This window comes from Danio aesculapii, chromosome 7 (genome assembly GCF_903798145.1).
Source record: "Danio aesculapii chromosome 7, fDanAes4.1, whole genome shotgun sequence".
Classification (NCBI taxonomy): Eukaryota; Metazoa; Chordata; class Actinopteri; order Cypriniformes; family Danionidae; genus Danio; species Danio aesculapii.
The window spans coordinates 65675339-65699898 of NC_079441.1; the positions used below are offsets into that span (position 1 = coordinate 65675339).

A 24560-nucleotide genomic window follows, 5' to 3' on the forward strand; every position below is an offset into this window, starting at 1 on the left:
ATGAAAATATTAAAAAAATAATAATAATTGCATTTATATAATACACGCACAGTTTATTTATGGCTGATAAAATTTCCCAAGTTATTGGCTATTAACAGAAGTGGTAAAAATGTTTTATACCAGGGTCCAATGCCATGTGACAAGATTCTCTACAAATTCTTAATTGGATTTAAGTCAGGACTCTGGCTGGGCCACTACAAAACTTAATGTTTATGTCTGTAAACTTTATATAAACTTAAATATTTTAAGATAATAATAACAAGTAATGATACAATGAACAAGTGATGATATGAACAAGTGATAATAATAATAATAATAATAATAATAATAATAATAATAATAATAATAATAATAATAATAATAATAATAATAATAATGCAGAAAAATGTATTATCTGTCGTCTGTTCTATATTAAATTAGGTCAAACTATGTAGCATACTGCAGAGAAAATGCTGTAGAGAAATGTTTTTAACAATTATACATATTTGAAAATGTAAAATGTGGTTTTGCTAAAGTAAATCTATTAATATTAATAACTTCTTATAAAACCAATATATTGTGATAACTAAAGTTTTATTAATTACTCACCCTGACCCTTATAAAGAAGTTTAATATCTTTACTTATCATTTAAATATAATTTAAAACATGCTGTGTGTTTGTAATGAAAATTCTTAAATTATAATAATAATTGCATTTATATAATACATGCACAGTTTATTTATGGCTGGTAACATTTTAGTTTGAAAAATTTTAGTTTTAAAACCTGATCTCCAGCAACGTGACAAGATCTTAAGATCTCCTCTGTTATAACGTCCTTCCTATATATATATATATATATATATATATACAGTTGAAGTCTGAATTATTAGCCCCTCTTTGAATTGTTTTATTCTTTTTTAAATATTTCCCAAATTATGTTTAACAGAGCCAGGAAATTGTCACAGTATGTCTGATAATATTTTTTCTTCTGGAGAAAGTCTTATTTGTTTTATTTCGGCTAGAATAAAAGCAGTTTTTAATTTTTTTAAAAACCATTTTAAGGTCAAAATTATTAGCCCCTTTAAGCTATATTTTTTGATAGTCTACAGAACAAATCATCGTTATACAATAACTTGCTTAATTACCCTAACCTGCCTAGTTAACCTAATTAACCTAGTTAAGCCTTTAAATGTCACTTTAAGCTGTATAGAAGTGTCTTGAAAAATATCTAGTCAAATATTATTTACTGTCATCATGGCAAAGATAAAATAAATCAGTTATTAGAAATGAATTATTAAAACTATTATGTTTAGAAATGTCTTGAAAAAAATATTTTCTCCGTTAAACAGAAATTGGGAAAAAATAAACAGGGGGCTAATAATTCAGGAGGGGTAATAATTCTGACTTCAACTGTATATATATACAGTATATATATATATATATATATATATATATATATATATATATATATATATATATATATATATATATGTATATATATATATATATATATATATATATATATATATATATATATATATATATATATATATATGTATATATATATATATATATATATATATATATATATATATATATATATATATATGTATATATATATATATATATATATATATATATATATATATATATATGTATATATATATATATATATATATGTATATATATATATATATATATATATATATATGTATATATATATATATGTATATATATATATATATATGTATATATATATATATATATATATATATATATATGTATATATATATATAGGAATCTGAGCAATGAGTACATGTTTACTATTTAGTAAACTAATTAATATACAAATTATTCATTTGATATTGCCTTTAAAATGATCAAAAAGGTAACTGTCATTATTATCAAATATTTATTTATTAAAATAACTGGGACTAATTCCAAAAAGGTACAAAATTTATTCAGAACAGCTTAAATGACTGAGTGCCTCTCATAATTCTTGCAAAGGATATATGCTTACAAATGTGTTCATTTAATTCAGATTTGTGAGCAGCAAATGTCAATGCAATACATCACGCACGCCGACGCTCACACATGTCTGTAACATCCGCTTGAATTTCCCTTCAAAATCACATTGCATTTGTGTCAATGCTAGCTTACATTAATTGTTGTTCCTCCCCAAGTGTTTGGTATTTTATGTAGACAATTTAATTGTGGTCCAAACATGAGCATGACCTCAGGCGTCTGGACTCTGGCTTTATCTGTTAGAGGTCGCCAGGTTTGACCAGATGTTGAAAAAGACAGAGCCCTGGTACCAAAGATCCCAGCGGAGCTCATCCAAGTTTTATGCAACTTCCCAGAAAATCAGAACACAGATTTAGTTGTGCATTCTTCTGGTGTTTGCTGTTGTCCACTGCACTGAAAAAAGATGCTGGGTTCTGCACAATTCCTTCATGTTGCTCCAACACATATTGATTAAGTCAGCTTGATTCTTAAGTGGATTGAACATAAAACATTTAAGTTGTCCCCCCAAAAAAATCTGTAAATAAGTGGGCAAAATATACAATAGAAGTCAAAATTATTCCACCCTCCTGTGTTTTTTTTTCCAAATATTTCCCAAATGATGTTTAACAGAGCAAGAAAATTTTCACAGTATTTCCAATAATATTTTTTCTTCTGGAGAAAGTCTTATTTGTTTTATTTTGGCTAGAATAAAAGAAGTTTTAATTTAAAAAAAAAAAAACATTGTAAGGTCAAAATTATTAGCTCGCTTAAGGAATATTTTGTATAATCATTGTTATAAAATTACTTGCCTAATTACCATAACTAGTAAAATATTATGTTCTATCACAGGCATGGGCAAACTCGATCCTCGAGGGCCGGTGTCCCTGCGGAGTTTTGCTCCAACACTAATCAAACACACCTGAAGACCCTAATTAGTGTCTTCAAGATCACTAGAAAGCTACAAGCAGGTGTGTTTGATTAGGGTTGGTGCAAAACTATGGAGGGACACCGGCCCTCCAGGATCGAGTTTGCCCATCCCAGTTCTATCATCATGACAAAGATAAAAGAAATCAGTTATTAGAAATGAGTTATTAAAACTTTCATCTTTAGAAATGTGTTGAACAAAAATCTTCTCTCCGTTAAACAGAAATTGGGAGAAAAATATACAGAGGACTTCAACTGTATATTTGTTTGAGTGTGGTGTGATTTCAGACGCAGGAATGGAGCTGGAGTCAGTGCTCTTGAACTCTACTTATCTTTCCAAACAATAAATATGACGGACCCTCATTGCAAAGCCCATTAATAAGGCGTATTTACAGAATGTTGTTTTGCTCTGCTGTGCGTTCGATCCAGCTGCGGAGGCTTCTGGTGTTGTGTAAGCCCAGCAGAGGTCTGGCATGCTCTGAAGTGGAGATGCTCGATGGCATCCCAGTCATTTCCTGAGCCGCGGGGTAATGACCAGCGCCGACCGGCTTTGTCCACGGGGGTCTTTTGCAAACACTTACTCAGCCTGTCAGACGCACATTTGTTTAAAGTGGGACTGAGAGTCTACAGGCTAATGGATAGACGGAGTAGTGCGGTCGTTTGCTGAAGGTGATTTGCAAGCATTAGTTTAATGCAGGTCCTTTTATTTTCATCATTTATCCACTGGTGTATGCTACAAAAGCTGTCACTTGAACCGTATGTTTTCAAAAAGTCCGCATTGGTACCTTAAAGGTACGTTTGTACCAGGGGGTTCCTTCTGGTACCACCCCGGTGACAGCTTTTATACCTTTATTTCTTAAAGTATATCTAATGATTGCATCAATTAAAAACATAATATGTGAAGCTATCACGCCATGATTATTATTATTATTATTTTCATTACTGTCATAATTGGAGTCTTTATTGATACACAGTAAAGAATGGATTGACAAAAAGTAAACACAACAAATATTTTTAAGTTGCTTTAACTTGTTTCATTCATTCATTCATTTTCTTTTCGGCTTAGTCCCTTTATTAATCAGTGGTCGCCACAGCGGAATGAACCACCAACTTATCCAGCATATGTTTTACGCAGTGGATGCCTTTCCGGCTGCAACCCAGTACTGGGAAACATACATACACACTCATTTACACACATGCACTATGGACAATATAGCCTGCCCAATTCACCTATACCACATGTATTTGCACTGTGGGGTCAACCGGACTTCAACTAGTTTTAATATGTTAATCAGGTTTCAACTACATTTAAGTTATACAAAGTTTAAGGTAATATTTTAGGTTAGTTTGATTTATGTAAGTTGAGATGACTAGAAAAGTTAATATGATTCAACTCAAAATGTTTCTCAAAAGTTTATTAAAGGTACAGTACACATTTTCATTTTATATGTCAGAAATACCAAAATATCAAACTGCACCATACCACTTTCGTAAGGGTCCACTCAAAAATGATTACTGCTTCTTGTTGAAACTACTTGTTTAAAATGAGCTGAAACAACACAAGTCTTGTCATTTCTTTAGCCAATTTAATTGTTTTATGTTCAGTCCACTTAAATTTGTAAACCATTAAGACAACATGATGGAATTGTGTTGGTCCAACGACCTGCCACCTTGTGTTGGTCCAACGACAGGGATTTGTAGTTCCCAGCATGCTTTGCATTGTATTGAATTAAGAGAGAGAAATGTTGACAATAAAAGTAATCTTAGGTTTTTAAGGTTAATAGAAAGAGTTGTTGGTGTTTAATCTTCACTTTGGTTTGAGGATTTAGAAGATTTTCATGTAATAATTTGTAGTTTGAGATTACCTGGCAGAAGCAGTCAAGTTTTGGGTGTTGGCAGCTTAATTAACAAAACTGCAGTTTGTTGCTTTGCTCGGTGAGCAATAACTGTCCTAAAATGAGTTCTGAGATCAGTCTCAATCAACTGTATATGTAAGTCATGAAATATGCTTAAAATGGCTATTTTAGTTCATTTAGGAGAACTTCAAATAAAACTAAGAGACTTTGAAATGCACAACCCATAGTAGACAAACTGTACATGATATTATCAGAAATTTGAGTTTAAGTTGAATAAAAATACAAATGTGTTTAAACTTTTATTTGATGAAATCATGTTGGACCAACTTAATTGCATTTAAATGTGTAAATAGTTGGTGCTGAACAAATTTATTGGATGGAAATCCTGTCCTCAATTAAATTGAGTTCATCCAATGAGTTATTTTGAGTGTACCTAGCACTAAAACAGTGTCGGAAGACTCGTATCACTTGTAAAAGTTATGACAGTTTTTCTCGGATGCTAAAACACTATAACCAGTCTTTTGAACTAAAATTTACACTTTTTAATGCCATTTTTGAAAAAGCACACCCCATTTCTCTAAACTTGAAACACTATTCTCTGCTTTGCCTTTGGCACATGAGTTATATTTGGTGAACTGTTACTGCAAAACTCTACACACAAATCCATTCAGTGCTTATGCAATGTGGTCATTTAGAATGTGGTCATAAGGTGGGGTTCATGGACGAAAGTGTCCCTAGACATATCAGAAGATGATGCCAGGGGTCAATCAGGCATCCAAGAGGATTTTACCCCCGCTGCCTGGCTAGGGCCAATACAGTCTGTGATGTGGATGAGATTCTCTGGCCTGACCCAGACCAAAGACAGGATGGTGAGGTGGAATAATTTGTGTTTGTTGTATTGTATAGTAAGATAAAGTGTGCCAGAGTATATACAATGCTTGTGTCTTTTTGTGTTCATCATATAAAAGGTTTTTGAGGGAAAATATCACAAGAAACATAACTTGCCAGTTTGGTAAATATTGTTTTTAATATTTATGGCCTTGAGACCTTTGATATGAGGCCTTGTGTGTGATGTCTGAGGGCAAAGTTTGGTTTTTCAGCGAGAGCCTATGGTTTTGAGCGTAGAGCTTCATTTTGACCTGAAAAACGGATGTTTGGGAAATTGGGTGAGATGTTATGGATTTGTGTTTACTGTTTTGACAATGTGAGGCATATGCTGCGTCTCAATTCGCATACTTATACTATGCCCTAAAAACATGTACTTTTTTGTGAAGGAAAAATATATACTTTTGAGTGTGTAACAGAAGAGTATAGCTGCGTCCCAAATCACATACTTATGCACTATTCTTCGCCATTTTGTAGTATAAATAGTGTAAGTAGTGCGTTCACACTGAAATTAAACAAAATAAGTGCACTTTAATTACCTGGATGATGCACTCATTCAGCTGGTAAAATGAAGTGTGGAATGATGGACACTTCACGCACTCAATGGCCACTGCTTTGCTCATTTATGTAGCGGAAGGGGCGGAGCTATTGGGCACACATGTTGGATAACTGTATTTATTTTGGATTGCGAAAGCAAAATTCTCCTCCGAGAGTGATTATAGCGCCTCCCGATGGTGAATCTGGTTATGCTCATGGCAGGTATTATTTGGTACTTTATTCATTTATTTCACTAGTTTGGCAACCGTCATCAGGGAATCGGTTTGGAATTTCCGCTTAGTAAAAAAACCATTAGTGTTTGATTTGGGACGACACTACATACATATACTATGCTGTCCAGTGTGTAAGTGCATAAGTACATAGTGTGTATAGTGTGCCATTTGGGACGCAGCCATAGTTTTAAGAAATATGTTTCTGTAATTAAGCATGCAAAATTCATAATTATGACAGCCTCAGCACATATAAATATTATACTTGATGCCTCAAAACAGGTTTGTTGAAAATGACATTAATGTCATTAACCAATTATTCTTATGCAATATTCTTACCGTTAGCTTGCTACTAGGGAATGATGCGTAAAAAGAAATAGCGCCCCCTATTCGATATTCCGTTTCAGTTGGAAGTACATCAACATACTGAAATAAAAGTCTAAGCAACTTCCTGTTCACGTGGACTTTAAACCACTTGTTTTGAGAACATAATTATAACACAGTAAGCACACAATTTCTATCCATCCCTGTAAAGAAAACATGTTATCTTCGCCTGTGAGTTCTGAGTTCTGTGATTGACAGTTAATTGCTTGCGAGGCACACTGGGCTTTCACATCAGTTTTTTTTTTTTAAGGTGCACCGCCTGCTGATTTCATTTCTTTCGCTCATTTGTCTGCAGTTGTTTTGCCACCATCACCGGTGAGCTCTAGAGCAGGAGACCCACTGTGCTGAAGTCTCTTTCCTGGAAAAAGAGCATTCAGTGAGCGATATCTGACTTTGCGGTCAGGTGAACTTACGCAATTCTCTGCAGAATTAAATGTGCTGGGAAGTGGTAAAGTGCATCATTCCCATGTTGAACAAGTGCAGCTTCCCATGAGGCCAGGTAAACAGGAGGAGATGATGTTTGGCTCAGCCTCAATGACCAACGACTGAGATAGAATAGATTATTGCAGTAAAAGTAACTGGATGTTTTATATGTTATGAAGAACATGTGAGTAATGTTATGCGTGGTTGCTAGGATCTCTTGATTTGGATGCTTTTATCACCATCCAAAATCAAGGATGCCAAGCTTTGTTGTAAGTGTGATCACTCGGCAAGCTGTTTTTATACAATTTTATACTTTATTAATAGGATTTTTGATAGGAAAATTTGCACAAAATGGGCGTCACGGTGGCTTAGTGGTTAGCACTGTCGCCTCACAGCAAGAAGGTCGCTGGTTCGAGTCCCGGCTAGGTCAGTTGCCATTTCTGTGTGGAGTTTGCATGTTCTCCCCGCGTTGACGTGGGTTTCCCCTGGGTGCGCCGGTTTCCCCCACAGTCCAAAGACATGTGGTATAAGTGAATTGGGTAAACAAAATTGGCTGTAGTGTATAAGTGTGAATGTGAGAGTGTATGGGTGTTTGGCGTTTCATTCTGCTGTGGCGACCCCTGATAAATAAGGAACTAAGCTGAAGGAAAATGAATGAATGCACAAAACAGAAAAACCAAGTCAACAACAAGCAAACAAAATCGCCAATACTTCTTTCCCCTTTGTGGCTTTAACAAGAGACTAATACAGTAGCTTACAGTCTGCAAACATCAAGGTTCAAGTCCTCATGCTTCACACAAATGCACAGCATATGTGTATGTATAGGGTGCAAGCACAACACCATTATTGCAGTAAAAAATAGTAATAATTAGAATTAAATTTAAAAGAGGAAAATACAAAACAATATACATTCTCTGCCATCTAATTTTGAGTTTGAATACTATAGGTTTTGAGTAATAAGGAATTTTAAATGTTTTTAGAGAAAGGGTCTCGCTAACTAATGCTGAATTTAGCTGATTACAAATATATGCTTGGAAATTATATCATTATTATTCATTCATACATTCATTTTCTTTTCGGCTTAGTCCCTTTATTAATCTGGGGTCGCCACAGCGGAATGAACCGCCAACTTATCCAGCACATGTTTTACGCAGCGGATGCCCTTCTACGGTACACTACGGACAATTTAGCCTTCATAATTCACCTGTACATGTCTTTGGACTGTGGGGGAAACTGGAGCACCCGGAGGAAACCCACGCGAACGCAGGGAGAACATGAAAACTCCACACATAAATGCCAACTGACCCAGCCGAGGCTCGAATCAGCGACCTTCTTGCTGTGAGGCAACAGCACTACCTATTGCGCCACTGCGTCGTCCCATATAATTATTATTGCAAATTATATATAAATACCTGTTTTCTGTTTAAACATGTATTAAAATTAAATAAATAATAAATTTAATTGTTATTGCAGTCTTGTGTATCACACATGCCAAAAAATATATAAAAATGTTTAACCCATATATTATTATTGTTGGAACTTAGTGCCCTAATAATAGCAGATCTTAATAGTATATTGTTGTTGTTGTTGTTGTTGTTTTACCATTAATTCAATAGTCAAAAATAATGATGTTTTTTAGGATTTTTTCAAAAATAATATTTTTAATTGATCAGAAATATTATAATAGAATTATTTGGTAATATTGGAAATGCCTTTATTGTTATTTTTGATCAATTTATTATAATTTTGTTTAAATATGTATTAAAATTGAATGTATTTTTCTGATATCATTATTATCGCAGTCTTGACATGATAAAAAATAAAACATTTATTATTTGTTATTATTATACATTTGTTATTATTATTGACTATAATTGTAGCTTAGTGTCCTAATAATAGCAGATCTTAATAGTATCTAAGGGTTTTTTACCATGAATTTAATTGTCAAAAATAATGATGTTTTGCAGGATTTGTTCATGATTAATATTTTTTAAAATATCAGAAATATTATGATAGAAATATTTCGTAATATTGGATATGCCTTTATTGTTGTTTTTGTTGAATTTATTGTCTTTTTGTTTAAATATGCATTAAAATTTAATATTTTTTTTCTGATATCATTATTATCGCAGTCTTGTGTATGACATGATAAATATAACAAATTTTCACTCAGTTATTATTATTGACTGTTGTTGTTACTTAGTGTTTTAATAATAGCATATCTTAATAGTATCTAAGGTTTTGTTTTTTAACCATGAATTTAATAGTCAAAGATAACAAAGATGTTTTTCAGGATTTTTTCAAAAATACTATCTTTAAATGATCAGAAATATTATGATAGAAATATTTGGTAATATTAGAAATGCCTTTATTGTTATTTTTGTTCAATTTATTATGTTTTAGTGTAAATATATATTAAAGTTTTATTTATTTTTCTGGTGAATTTTTTTTCTTGTGTGTCACATTATAACGATAATAACAATTTGTAATTATTATTGACTATTTTTAAAAATTTGTGCTCAAATGATCTTAATAGTAAGCTTTTTTGTTTGTTTGTTTTTTTAGTCATGACTTTTATGTGCAAGTACCTTTTGTTTTTTCAGATATTTTTCATGAACAATACTTTTAAAAAATCAGAAATATTAAAATAGAAATATTTTGTAATATTACAAATGCCTTTATTGTAATATTTTATCAGTTTATTTTGTTTCTGCTGAACAAAAAATCACGTATTAGTATTAGTTTATCACAGTTCCCACAAAAAAAAATAGACATGAGAAGACTGAAGTTATTATACTGATATTCAGCTTCACCAACACAGAAATAAATTGCATTTTATAGTAAGAAAACCGCCCTTTTAAAATACCATTTTTAAATTTAATTTAAATATTTTTTTAATTAAAAGATACAAATTATTTATAATATATTAAAATAATAACATTTAAATCTTTTTTTATAAAATAAAGGCACTTTTGCTCTTGTTTAAAAAAAAAAACCTGACAAAAAAACTAATAATTATGCTTTGAGAGCAGTTAGGGTGACCACAACTTCTTTTTTACAGAAACGCAGTTTTGTCAACTACACAAAATGTCCAACCACCAAAACTGTGTAAAAGTCATTCCTAGAAAGCGACCAAAATATAGCTTTCGGTTTGTAGGAAGTTGACAAGTAGCGTTTTCCTGCCTCACGGCGAACATTTGTGAGTAAAACAGGAAATAAACGAGCCACATCATATGACTGCAGATGCTAAAGCAGACTGAACTACAGGGGGGGGAGGACGTGTCACAATCCACGTGCACTTCCACAAACACTCGTTCAGCAGCACGTATAGTTAGTGATGATTCACAGTCATTCAACATCCTCTCTCATTCCTGGATGAGTAAAGTTACATACGTGCAGCAAAACTACACTCTACTGACCTGAGGTTTCAACCAGAGAGTGACAGTATTTCACACCATGAGTAACTTTTTACCATACAGGCATGTGCAGCGTGTACTGTATGTGTGTGAAATGACTGTGTAATAACTATTGGATCGGTGTTAGGGGTCAATGATAAACATAAACAGTAATGTTATATTTAAAATAAGAAAAGTTTATAACCACTAACTAAGCCACTTTATTAGGTACACCTTACTAGTGCCGGGTTGGACTCGCTTTCGCCTTCAGAACTGCCTTAATCGTTCATGGTAAAGATTCAACAAGATACTAAAAATATTTCTTAGAGATTTTGGTCCATGTTGACATGATAGCATCACATAGTTGCTTCAGATTTGTCAGCTGCACATCCATGAATCGAATCTCCCGTTCCACCACATCCCAAAGGTGCTCTAATGGATTGAGATCTTGTGACTGTGGAGGTCATTTGAGTACAGTGAACTCATTGTAATGTTCAAGAAAGCAGTCTGACATGATTCACACTTTATGACATGGCGCGGTATCCTGGTAAGATGGGTACACTGTGGTTATTAAGGGATGGACATGGTCAGCAACAATACTCACGATTGACACGATTCTCAGTTGGTACTAATGGACCCAAAGTGTGGCAAGAAAATATCCTCCACACCACCACCACCACCAGCCTAAACCAATGATACAAGGCAGGATGAATCCATGCTTTTCTAATCTTCAATTGTCCAATTTTGGTGAGCCTGTGCGAACTGCCGCTCACTGGATATTTTCTATTTTTTTGGACCATTCTCTGTAAACCCTAGAGATGGTTGTGCGTGAAAATCTCAGTAGATCAGCAGTTTCTGAAATATTCAGACCAGCCCGTCTGACACCAACAACTATGCCACGTCCAAAGTCACTTAAATCACCTTTCTCCCACATTCTGATGTTCGGTTTGAGCTGCAGCAGATCGTCTTGACCATGTCTACATGCCTAAATGCATTGAGTTGCTGCCATGTGATTGGCTGATTAGAAATTTGCGTTATCGAGAAGTTGGACAGGTGTACCTTATATAGTGGCCAGTAGGTGTAATTAAGATGTTATTTAGAATATAGAATCCTTAAACGCATGACAAGCTGATAATTATCCTGGTTATCTTACTTAATCTGTGATCCATATTTTAGACTAGTTAAAACTATATTGCTTTTTGCAGCGCATTATTTGTCCAATTTATGAGAGGAATTGTGTGTGTGACATGAGCAAATCTAATAGCTCATAGTAACATGTGTTAGCTATCTCTATGCGCAAAATATTTGCAAGTCGGTTAATTCCTATCAGCTCCAACAACTGTCAATGAGTTGCATTGTTTACTACTAATGTTTTTGGGTTGTGCATTTATTTAAAGGGCACCTATGGTGAAAAATCTACTTTTCAAGCTGTTTGGACAGACATGTGTCTAGGTATAGTTTATAGACCATCATATTGGGGTGATATAAACACACACAGTCCTTTTTTTTTTCAATTTAACAACATAAAAACGGTGGACCAGTTGGAGCGGTTTTCAGACCGACCGCAACTTGACGTAAGAGTGCGGTCCCCCCGCCCACCAATATTGATTGACAGGCCTGCATCACCATATCCTCAGTTTGTTGTTTCACGTCCACCATTTTCAGCGTGCGAGTCAAAGCGATGTCACCAAAGGAACACCCTAGCTCTATTTTTAGATGTAAGGCTCATTGGCTCAACACAAGATCAATATTCTCCACATGATGGCTCTAATCGGAATTATTGTTTGTACCCTTTGGGTAGGTTTGCAAACATGTGTACTTTTCATTGAGTCTTCCTTAAACTTCAGCCGTTTGCATTTCTCACGGTCACAGAAGCTCCCTGTGATCATAACTAGGTGCAGCTGGAAAGTGCAAGTGCGTTGCTTCACGTGCATGTCTCTCCATTGAAAATGAAATAAAGAACTTGCCTGCAGGTCGAACACCAGAAGCACCGCTCGGCGACGTGCAGCACCATGCATTTTAGAATTCTAAACATAGGTATCTATCAGGGTACACACAACGGCGCTTCAAGTCGGCAGCTGTCCGTGGTGCCCAGTCACGATTCGGGACACTTCATGTTTCTGCCGCACCACAGAGCGCCATCTGAATAGTTTCATTTTAAATACCATACGAATGTGTGTGTCTGGTGTGCCATGTCGCAGCTCTGGTGCCTCAGTCAAAGTTAATTCAGGGTGCGTGGTTATTAGTCTCGATGTACAAGCTCGGAACTTTAAACTAACACACAGTTGGCTGTAAAACTGTATAAAGACACAAATGATTTTGTTCTCTCTGCTTGGTCTGTGTCCAAGTCGTACATGTACGGCTGAATGCTGGTCCTCTCACTTATGTTGCTTCTCTCTGTCTGCCTGTCTGTTGCCATACACAAAGCGGGAAGTCGAAACTAATTTTCATGTGAAGCAACACACCCCTAAAACAGCGAGCTGTGGACACGTCCCCAAAATGACACTTTTTAACACATTATAATAAAAATCTGAACTGTGTTTTGAACTGAACCTAAACTGGCACACTCAGAAGAGCCATAATATTAATATAAATCATAAAAAGGGGTAAACTATGTGCCTTTTTAAACTGTAATCAAAACTGATTGGAACTACCTGTGCAGTAAAGGTGCTGTATTTAAGTTTTTGACTTTTCTTTTTACTGAAGAAGTAACTATAATATTTTATATATTATATTATTTTTAACTTGTATTATATTATTGATAAATACTTGTATTATATTATTGATATATACAGGGATCACATTACACAACCAATGAGAACATGGCACATGACTAAATCAACCAATAAAAACATGACACAAGAACAAAGAAGCACATGGCGGGAAACACAGCGGGAAGATAAGACTAGATTACAAAATAAAAGAAAAGGCAAACCTTATTATTATTTGTTTATTTATTTGTTTACAGACAATAATCTGTCATTTTTTTTCAGTACAATCTAGTGTGAGCAGAATAAGGTCTCCGTGCAGAATAATTGGGATCATTTGATGGTAAAGGATTACAGACTTTGCTCCGAGTTCATTTCCAGTGATTTAATTGTGTACAGAAGCCTAGAATGATGGAATGTTCCAGCTCCTCTGGCAAAAGCGCGCAGTTCATTCCAAACCTGATGCTCCGCTACAACTGAAAGGTGAAATACCTCGAGCTGAACCCTCCATAGGGGGCCCGGCATGCCAGATTTGCACACAAACTGATGGTTTTGATTTGCCCACTGTCTTTACATTCAGATGCATATGCCGGGATAGAGAGCAGAGATGGCGGCTGGTTTTTGTATTGACATAAAATCCTGACACTATAGCTTTTTTTGTATATAAAATATATAAAAGTAAGTCATTTTTCATCCTGCTTATCAATTCCACTTGGTTTTTTTTTTAAGTGCCACATCATACACAACAAATCATGAATCAGGGACTTTTCATGAAGCTATAAAACCACAAGCTATTTTTGTTTTTCATTAAAAAGCAGAGTCATCTGGCTTTTACTCTTTCCAAGATCCCAATAAAATATAAATGTCACTCCCTCACCGAGTTCAGATCTTTTTATACAACAAGCCCAGTTTTGATTTAATGGCTTGATTTCTTTTAAATACGACAGTGTCATGTCAGTTTGGAATTTGAAGATGGTAAATCACTCCTAAATTGAAAATTGGAGCAAGCCTGAAAACTGTGTCAGATCCATGATTATGTAAAATATTGAAAGCATATGCATGACTGCAGCCTGAAAGCATTCAAAAACCAATGGGATGGATGAAAACCCACTTGAAAATAGCTATGATTTTGTTATTTACTAATATGTGATATGTTTACTCACATTTATTTATGTGATATCTGGATATTAAACATGAATATGAAGACAGATTGTCATACACTGCAAAAAAAAAAAAGAGAAAAAAATAGTCCAAATATACTGCTGTTACAATAGAACGTCTATTGAGTGTCGCCTCTTGGTCATTCTAAGCTCTTTGATAGAACGTTCCATTGCAACAGCAGTGCCCAGCAACAGCCCCACAATTCCACCATTTTGGAGTGAAAGCGATCGGCCGTCCATTGGATCTCCTTGCTGTAGCGATGACAAGCAGCTGCTTTGTTTTTTGTTTATTTATTTAAAAAGCGCATTAAAGCTGAGATACAACCTGAAAGACGACAATACAACACCTACTATCACAATCATCAGCACTTTTAATTGTTTATTTTACAGACTTATAATATGCTGGTGTTCTATTGGAATTTTCATTCCAAAATGGCCACCGCGTGACACTAGCGGCATCTAGTGGCGGTTTCCCAAACAACAACAGAGTGTGGCCTCTTGGTGATTCTATGCTCTTTGATTTAAAACAAACAGGAAGTGCATTTTCAGATTTCAGTTAAAGATTATGAAGGCAAACATTTTTTTTCTTCATAAAGAGACGCACAGTTGAATTGTGATTAATGAGAGCTAAAAAATCATATGGTTAGTTTTGATCTCATTTGTACTTTAAGAATTTTTGATATTTGGACTAGAAACGAGACAAGTAAGAAAGTCTAAGACTTATATAACGTAGGAAAATAGAAACTGATGTCATAATTGATGCACAATTTTATCATCAGCTTCTAGACTTCAGAGATATCATGTAACGTCTTGCTTGTCTGTGTTTATTCGCAGGACTGCTCCAGCTCAGAGGAATACACTGTAGCCGCGGCACTGCTGCCCTTGACCACGGCCTTTTACAGGGTAAGTGTGAGTTGAGCTCAGACTGGCAGCTGGCACACGGGCAGCTCTGATTACTGAATCTTAATCACAGCACATCAACACTGGCACAAACACTCATTGAAGCACTTTACACCTGTCTCCATCTGCTCAGTTGAACTCTTAAAGGGCCAGTGAAATTAAAATAACGTTTTTAGATGCTAGTATCAGTATGTTAGTCTTTAATGATATCTGAAAGCTAGTGTGGTACAAAATTTGCATTTAGAAGATATAAAACCGATATAAACATGTAAAGCTTAAAGTTTGTTACTTACGCCTTAATGGATCAATGGTTTCTCATCAAATCTTGACCAATCAAATGCTCTCTAGTATCTGACATGCCCCGCCCCCTTCAAGACGCTTCTCATTTGATGCGCTTGAGCTCAACCACTCTCACTGGCAGAGCAATGATAAAAATAAAATACTATTGGCTGTTTTTTTTTAAAGGGGAGGAGTATGGAGCTAATAATATGCCAAAACAATCTGAATTTGAATTGTTCATTTGAATTATTGAAAATTGTAATTTAATACATATGAATTGTTATATGCCGATAAAAATTGTTTTGAATTTGAATTTCTTATTTTGAATTTAAATTTCTTAATTTAAATTTGAATTTCATAACTTGAATATTGAAATTTGAGAAAACAATTTTTATAGACGCATTTTCAAACTTCAAATTTTTTGTGTTCTGAATTCATAGACTGCAGATATCCAGTTTGTAAAAATACAGTTTCAAGTTTTCAAGATGCAAAAATTCAGAACATCAATTTCTATATCCTAAAATTCTAAACCATAAATTCAGATCTTGAAATTCAGATTCAGTAGAAAGTAGGTCTTAAATTTCAGATGTTTAATATTCAAGTTATGAAATTCAAATTCAAAGTAAGAAAGTCAAATTCAAAAAACTTTTAACAGCAACTAAAAATTCATATTTATTAAATTACAATTGTCAACAATTCAAATTAACACAATTCAAATTCAGATTGTTTTGGCATATTATTAGCTCCATAGAGGAGCTACTCTATGTTCCACCCTCTCTTCATTTTTCAGTCAAACGTCGAATAAAAATACATATTTTAAAGCACTTCACGGGACCTTTAAAGGGCCACGAAACACTAAACTACATTTTTTAGAGATTTGGAGTTCTTTGATATGTTTAGATTTTTCATATGGGGTTTAAAATCTCTATGTGAGCCATTGTGAAAATTATTAAACCCCCTGTCAGTTTTTTCTTCTTTTTCAACTGTTTCCCAAATGATGTGTAACAGAGCTTTAATTTTTTCACAGTAATTCCTATATTATGTTTTTTTCTGGAGAAAGTTTGATTTGTTTTATTTAGGCTAGAATAAAAGTTTTTAATTTTTTTTTTTAAATTCTGGTCCCTGTATGAACAGAGCAGGAGTTTGGTTCACATTGCTGGCAAAAAGTAAGACTTGTTACTGGTGCATGTTGGACTCCGGCAGGGCTGCCCTTTGTCACCAATTCTGTTCATAATTTTTTTGGACAGAATTTCTATGCGCACCCTTAGGCTGGAGGGGGTCCAGTTCCGGGATCTCTTTTATTCGCAGATGATATTGTTCTGTTGACTTCATCGGACATAAACCTTCAGCATGCACTGGGGTGGTTTGCTGCTGAGTGTGACACGGCTGGGATGAGAAGTAGCACCTTCAAGTCTGAGGACATGGTGCTCCACCAGAAAAAGGTGGTTTGCCATCTCCAGGTTGGAAGAACGTCCTTACCCCCGGTGAAGGTGTTCAAGTATCTTGGAATTTGGTTTATGAGTAAGGGAAGGATAGAATGTGAGATTGACAGGTGGATTGGTTCAGCGGCAGCAATATTGTGGTTAGCCTACCGGTCCGTTGTGGTAAAGAAGGAGCTGAGCTGAAGGACAAAGCTCTCGATTTAATGACGATGTTGTTCTGTTGGCTTCATCGGACATTGACCTTTAGCATGCACTAGGGTGGTTTGCTGTCGAGTGTGACGCGGCTGGGATGAGAATCAGCACCTTCAAGTGTGAGGACATGGTGCTTCACTAGAAAAAGGTGGTTTGCCATCTCCAGGTTGGAGGAAAGTCCTGATCCCAGGGGGAGGAGTTCAAGTATCTTGGGGTTTTGTTCACAAGTGAGGGAGAAATGGAACGTGAGATTGACAGGTGGATTTTTGCAGCGACAGCAGTAATTCGGATAGCGTACCAGTCTGTTGTGATAAATAAGGAGCTGAGCCAAAAGCCAAATCTCTTGATTTATTGGTCAGTCTACATTCCTACTCTCATCTATGGTCATGAACTTTGGGTCATGACCGAAAAGACAGGATCTCGGATACGACCAGCTCAAATAAGTTTCCTTCGCAGGGTGGCGGGTCGCACCCTCATAGATAGGATGGGAAGCTCTGTCACCTGGGAGGAGCTCATCCACAACGAGAGAAGTCAGCTGAGGTGGCTCGGGCATCTGTTTCGGATGCCTCCTGGGCGCCTACCTACTGAGGTGTTCCCACCGGGAGGAGGCCTCGGGGAAGACCCAGGACATGCTGGAGGGACTATGTCTCTTGGCTGACACCTCGGGATCTTCCCGGAGGACCTAGGAGACGTGTCTGGGGCATAGGTTTCAAACTCGATTCCTGGAGGGCCACAGCTATGCACAGTTTTGCTTCAACCCTAATCAAACACAGCTGATCCAACTAATCAAGGTGTTCAAGACATCTATAGACTACTAAGCAGCTGTGAGTTGGAGGTGGTAGGAGCTAAACTATGCAGAGCTGCAGCCCTCCAGGAATTGAATTTGAGACCATCGGTTTGGGGCGAGGGCAGTCTGGGGTTCTCTCCTGAGACTGCTACCCCCGCAACCCGGCCCTGGAAAGGTGGAAGAAAATGAATGAAAGAATGAATCATGGCACAGGTAAAAGATATCTGTTATTAGAAATTAGTTATTTAAACTATAAACTATTGTTTCGGTTTTTACCTAAACCTGATTCAATTCCATCTCAACAGCTTCTTTAGAAATATTATTTCCAGGACAAAAAACATGACGTGTTCAATACTTATTTCCACTACTGTATTATGTATTTATCAACTATACATTGGATGTGTTCCAGATATAAATGATTTTTCACATTGGTGGATCCCTAAAACTAAAGCTAATTACTTGAAGTGCTCTACAAATGAACACTGATGAGGCTTGAGTGGGCTGAACGTTTGTAGAGCGCATGCAAACGTCAAACGCTGTTCACTATAATATACCAATACTAAGGTATTTCAAACTCACAGGCGAAAAAAGGGAATGTGTATTTGCTGGGAATATATCGGAGGCCTTTGAGTTCCATTCCACTAGAAGAAAACTACTGCATGACAGTCCCTGTAGTCTTGTTTAGTTGCGCTGTGGTACAGTGGGATATAAAGGAGGTCTTGGCAGCAGGGATTTGGAGGGTGTCTGGCTCTCAACACGATCCATCACGTACCCACATTATTGTTGTCATAGCGATAGACACAACCGACTCTGTTGCTTTTCAATTGTGAGCTGCTCTGCAATCCTTGTGCAGTGACTCACACCGTGAAATGAAGACTGTGATATAATCAGAAATCACATTGGTGACCCTCATGTCTGTTTGCAAGACAATAGCTGTTATCTTAGTCATAGAGACCTAACTGTGGTTAACATAACCCAGACGACTACAGTTAAAGTCAAAATGATGAGCACTACTATGAATAGTTTTTTTCCTTTTTTAAATATTTCCCAAATGATGTTTAACAGAGCAAGGAAATTTTCACAGTATTTCCTATAATATTTTTTCTTCTGGAGAAAGGCTTAGTTGTTTAATTTCAGCTAGAATAAAAGCAGTTTTAAAATTTTTTAAAGGGCACCTATTTCACCCCTTTTCAAGATTTAAGATAACTCTTTTGTGTCTCCAGAATGTGTCTGTACAGTTTCAGCTCAAAACACCCATCATATTATTTATTATACCTTTCAGAAGTTACAGTTTTCAGCTCTGAGCATCTTGTAGCTGTTTTTGTTGCCTGTGCTTTTAATGCTAGTTTTCCCCACGAGCCTGACAAAGTGTGCCTCAATCTAAGCCTCGGCTGCCTCGGATAAACAGCACAGTGACAGACATGAAAGAAGCACATCTCGCGTAACGTTTGTGAGAAGTACTACAGTCAGAACTTTCCCAATGAATATTTGATTCTTTGTTTTGGAGTAATTCAAGCCTTTCTGCAATGATGAGTCACACACAATGAGTAGGTTTACATGGACACCAATAATTCGATTTTAATTGGATTAAGAGTTGACCATGTAAACAACGTTTTTTGATTAATTTAATCTGACTAAGGTCGTAATTGAACTAAAGAGAAATCGAATTTTAGTCGCATTATTGAAGTGCAGTACAGACATGCAAACACCTTAATCAAATTATCACCTTCATGTAGGACTTTTCGCCGCATTTTGCAGCAGGATAGTCCACACACACACTCACACACCCACACACACACGATTGTTTGCACCTACCGAGTCAGTGCAGATCACAGACTCCTGCGCTGTGAAATGCGGAGGGTTTTTTCCTTCCATTCAGCATGCGGTATAAACTTCCATTAAAACAACACTCTTCCAGCAGTTCATAGTTGCATCCAGTATCTCGTTTATCACGGGGGGCATGCATGAAATGTTCCCGAATGAAAAGGAAAGTGCCAAACTGCAGTTAAAATTGACAAATTAAAAATGAAACACCCGAAATTACATCTCTGGAGGAAATGCGGATATCTAATTATGTGCTATAACATGTTAAACGGGATCATGAAAGGAACATTCAAAAAGCAACTCATGTAAACGCCTTAATCTTATTATTGTCTTTATTAGATTAAGGCAAATAATTTGATTACTGATGTCCAAGTAAACGTAGTCAATGTCGTTACAAAGCTTACGCACGCACACAGCGCGCATTTAACTTTGCACTGTTTTTGCACGGCAAATGTGACAGGATACATGTTAATATCCACTGCTGTATGGATATCTGTTAAGTTAATGTACAAAATAAACCTGATTTAACGTCCACAAACTGGGATTGAAGCTTCTTCTTTTATAATTGTACTGATGCGCGGATGTGGTGATAAAGACGGCAAAACACACTGTTTTAAAAAGGTTTAAGCTTGTAAAACTCATACTTGGTCACATTTGATGATAATTGATGATCACAGAGAGCTGAATAGATCTTTTAATCCCAGTTGCTTTGCGCACGTCCTGTCTTGTTGGGATGATTATACGTGTTACTACTAATTGATTGCAGCTGTCAATCAATTCGGTTGGCGGGGAAACCGCACTCCTACGTCACGTTGCGGTGGGCTTCAAAATGGGAGGGATTTGGATCCTTATTTAATGTCAGGAAATTAATATAATCTATAATAACTAAGAGACTTGTGTTTATATTACTCTAATATGACTGTGAACACACAATACCTGCACACAGTTCTGTCCATACATGTTCCAAAAGATGATTTTAATCATAGGTGCCCTTTAAAACCATGTCGAGGTCAATATTATTATCCCCCTTAAGCAATATTTTGATATTTCAACCTAATTAAGGCTTTAAATGTCACTTTAAGCTGAATACTAGCGTCATGAAAAATATCTAGTAAAATATTATTTACTGTCATCATGGCAAAGATAAAATACATCAGTTATTACAGTTATTAGATAATAGTTAGTAAAACTATTATGTTTAGAAATGTTAAAATATTTTATCCTTTAAACAGAAACTGGGGAAAGAAATATACGGGGGCTAATAATTCAGGAGGGCTAATAATTTTGACTTCAACTGTACATCACACAGAGATTTAAATTTTTTTTTTATTATTATTATTTTATTAACCTTGCATTGTTAACTGGAAGGTGTGACTCTGAAACAACAGCTCGACCGTACATTTCATACCTTGAAAATTTTTGAAAGCTCAGATCTTGAAGGCAGGACGTTGCATGTTTTTTGCGGAGTCATTTAGAAGAGTGGCTGTCAATCATGTTGCCATGTGGTTAATTGGGTGGCATTGCTACAGTGTATAGTTGCTGGAAACATATGCTTATAAAAGTAACCACACACCTCTTTTAAACAAGCCCCATGATTTAAAGCATCATTCATCTCTAACATAAACAGAGCTGTATGTGTCCCTTGCTAACTTCAATACTCAAATACAGATGTTCACTAATCCGGTTTCATTGTTCATAATGAAATTCGTTGTTCATTTTCATCGATGAGCTGCACCTGACACTTAAATCATTCCTGAGAGCCCACGATTTTGTGCATGAGCAATTCAAGACTTTCTTTAAGACATCTGAAAGTAATCTTTCTTCAAACCATCAGTTTCCTGTTTTTCAGTTTTGCTGTGTGGCATTTGCCACTTTTATGTAACAGCAAATCCTGAGCACTGCATTAATAAGAGGCAGTCAATTTTACGAAGCCCTTGTGATTGTGATAAACACCTCATTCGTTGAAAGCAATCACTTGAATCTCATTTGTTTTGCATTGTCTCCAGAAATCTCCAGGCTTAGAGCTACAGTATGCCACTGAAGCCACACAAATATGAGCCCAAATCATTTAAGAAAAGCTTTTTTAACCTTCTGGTAGTCTTTTAGATTCTCTAAATGTATATTCAAATCCACAGTTTATTAGTAATGTCTAGACAACTAGGAATTCACAATCAGCTTTGTAGAGATTGTAATGCTGGAACCTAGAGGTTACACCATGTCATTACATGGTTACATTTATGTATTTATTTATTTGTTTTACAACTAAATCTGCTTTTTGCTTTTGTTTTTGCGTGGCAGAGTCTCTAATTTACCTTGAATTACCTTTGAATAAAATTAAAAAGTTCAATGGGGGAAAGAATTATGTTATTTCCTGCATAAATAATAATTATTGCCACAAAACCCTCTCAAAGTTAAAAGTAAAATAGGAAAATATTATTAAACGTGGTACTTTACAGGCATTCATCACTTTTTGGCTGCGAAGACCTCAAGCGAGATTCACAGATAAGGATCACCAGAGGGTTAAAATGTGCTCATTTTACCGCATTTTTAGCTCATTTAAGTTTAGAGTTCATCTGGTTTAGCTCATCAAGTTTAGCTCATCTAGAGGTAAACAGTTGCATTGTATCATCTTTTAATCAGTTCAGTCGATCTGTATATCTGTATGCCCAAACTTGGTCCTGGAGGGCCGGTGCATATTTTAACTCCAACCCCAATTAAACACACCTGAACCAGCTAATCAAGCTCTTTAGAAAACTCCAGGCAGGTGTGTTGAAGGAAGTTGGAGCTAACTATGCAGGACACCAGCCCTCCAGGACTCAGTTTGGACACCCCTGGCATAGATCATTGAATCAGATTAGACCATTAGCATCAAATTTTAAAAACATGTTTTAATATTTTTCTTATTTAAAACCTGACTCTTCTGTTGTGTATTAGACAGATTGGCAGTTAAAAACCTAGTTTTACTAATTTTCAGACAGAAATACACTGTAAAACCCAATAAGTTAAGGTAATTCAAACCATTTGAGGAAACTGATTGCAACAAACCATTTAGGTTCAAAAACTAATCCTAATAAGTACTGTGAACTTAATCCATTTGAGTAAACAAAGCAATTTGAGCACAGTAAAACACAATAAATGAAGAGAACTCAAACCATTTGAGGAAACCTATTGCAACAAACCATTTGAGTAAAAAAAAAAAACTAATTTATACGAGTACTGTGAACTTACTCTATTTAAGTTGAAGTATTGAGGTATTTAATTAACTCATTACCTTTAACACTCAAGAGTTCAAAACTCTTTTCAAATGAGTAAACTTAACTTTCAGTCAATTTTGAGTTAACTACAATCATTTTATTTGATAAAGTTGACTGTTGGTATTTATTTGATAAAGTAAACTGTCACTAGCTTAATACAATAAAAGTGACAAGAAATATTAAAGCGAAAAATGGTACTAATGGGCCCAAAATGTGCTAAGAAAATATCCCCCACACATTAAACTACCACCACCAGCCTAAACTATTGATGCAAGGCAGGATGGATCCATGCTTTCATGTTTTTAACGCCAATTGCTGACCCAACCATCTGAATGTCACAGCAGAAATCGAGACTCATCAGACCAGGCGATGTTTTTCCAATCTTCTATTGTCCAGTTTTGGTGCGCCTGTGTGAATTGTAGCCTTAGTTTCCTGTTCTTAGCTGACAGGAGTGGCACCTGGTGTGGTCTGCTGCTGCTGTAGCCCATCCACCTCAAGGTTCGACATGTTGTGCGTTCAGAGATGCTCTTCTGCGTACATTGGTTGTAACGAGTGCTTATTGGAGTTACTGTTGCCTTTCTTTCAGCTGGAACCAGTCTGGCTAATCTCCTCTGGCATCAACAAGGCATTTATGCCTACTTAACTGCCGCTCACTGGATATTTTCTCTTTTTCTGTAAACCCTAGAGATGGTTGTGCGTGAAAATCCCAGTAGATCAGCAGTTTCTGAACTACTCTGACCAGCCCGTTCCATGCCACATTCATTCACGTCCAAGTCATTTAAATCAACTTTCTTCCCCATTGTAATGCTCGGTTTGAACTGCAGCAGATCTTCTTGACCATGTCTACATGCCTAAATGCATTGAGTTGCTGCCATGTGATTGGCTGATTAAAAATTTGCATTAACGAGCGGTCGGACAGATGTGCCTAATAAAGTGGCCGGTGAGTGTATTTCATTTTTTATTGTACTCCTTTACTATATATATATATATATATATATATATATATATATATATATATATATATATATATATATATATATATATATATATATATATATAAGAAAGTCAGAATTATTAGCCCCTTTTTTATTTTTTCCCAAATTTCTGTTTACAGAGAGAAGGTTTTTTCAATACATTTCTTAACATAATTTTAATAACTCAATTCTAATAACTGATTTATTTTATCTTTGCCATGATGACAGTAAATAATATATGACTAGATATTTTTCAAGACACTTCTCTACAGCTTAAAGTGACATTTAAAGGCTTAACTAGGTTAATTCGGTTAACTAGGCAGGTTAGGGTAATTAGGCAAGTTATTGTACAATTATGGTTTGTTCTGTAGACTATCAAAATAAAATTGCTTAAAGGGGCTAATAATTTTGACCTTAAAATA

General features: G+C 35.5%; 1 protein-coding gene across 4 annotated transcripts in view; it reads left to right on the forward strand.

Moving 5' to 3' along the window:
* Positions 1 to 24560, forward strand: part of sbf2 (SET binding factor 2) — a 309070-nt gene that overhangs the window by 166150 nt on the left and 118360 nt on the right. For all 4 annotated transcript variants that reach the window (XM_056462363.1, XM_056462364.1, XM_056462365.1 and 1 more), the window contains exon 17: positions 15321 to 15389. In XM_056462363.1, coding sequence (XP_056318338.1) covers positions 15321 to 15389 — 69 coding nt within the window. The remainder of the gene's footprint in view (positions 1 to 15320; positions 15390 to 24560) is intronic.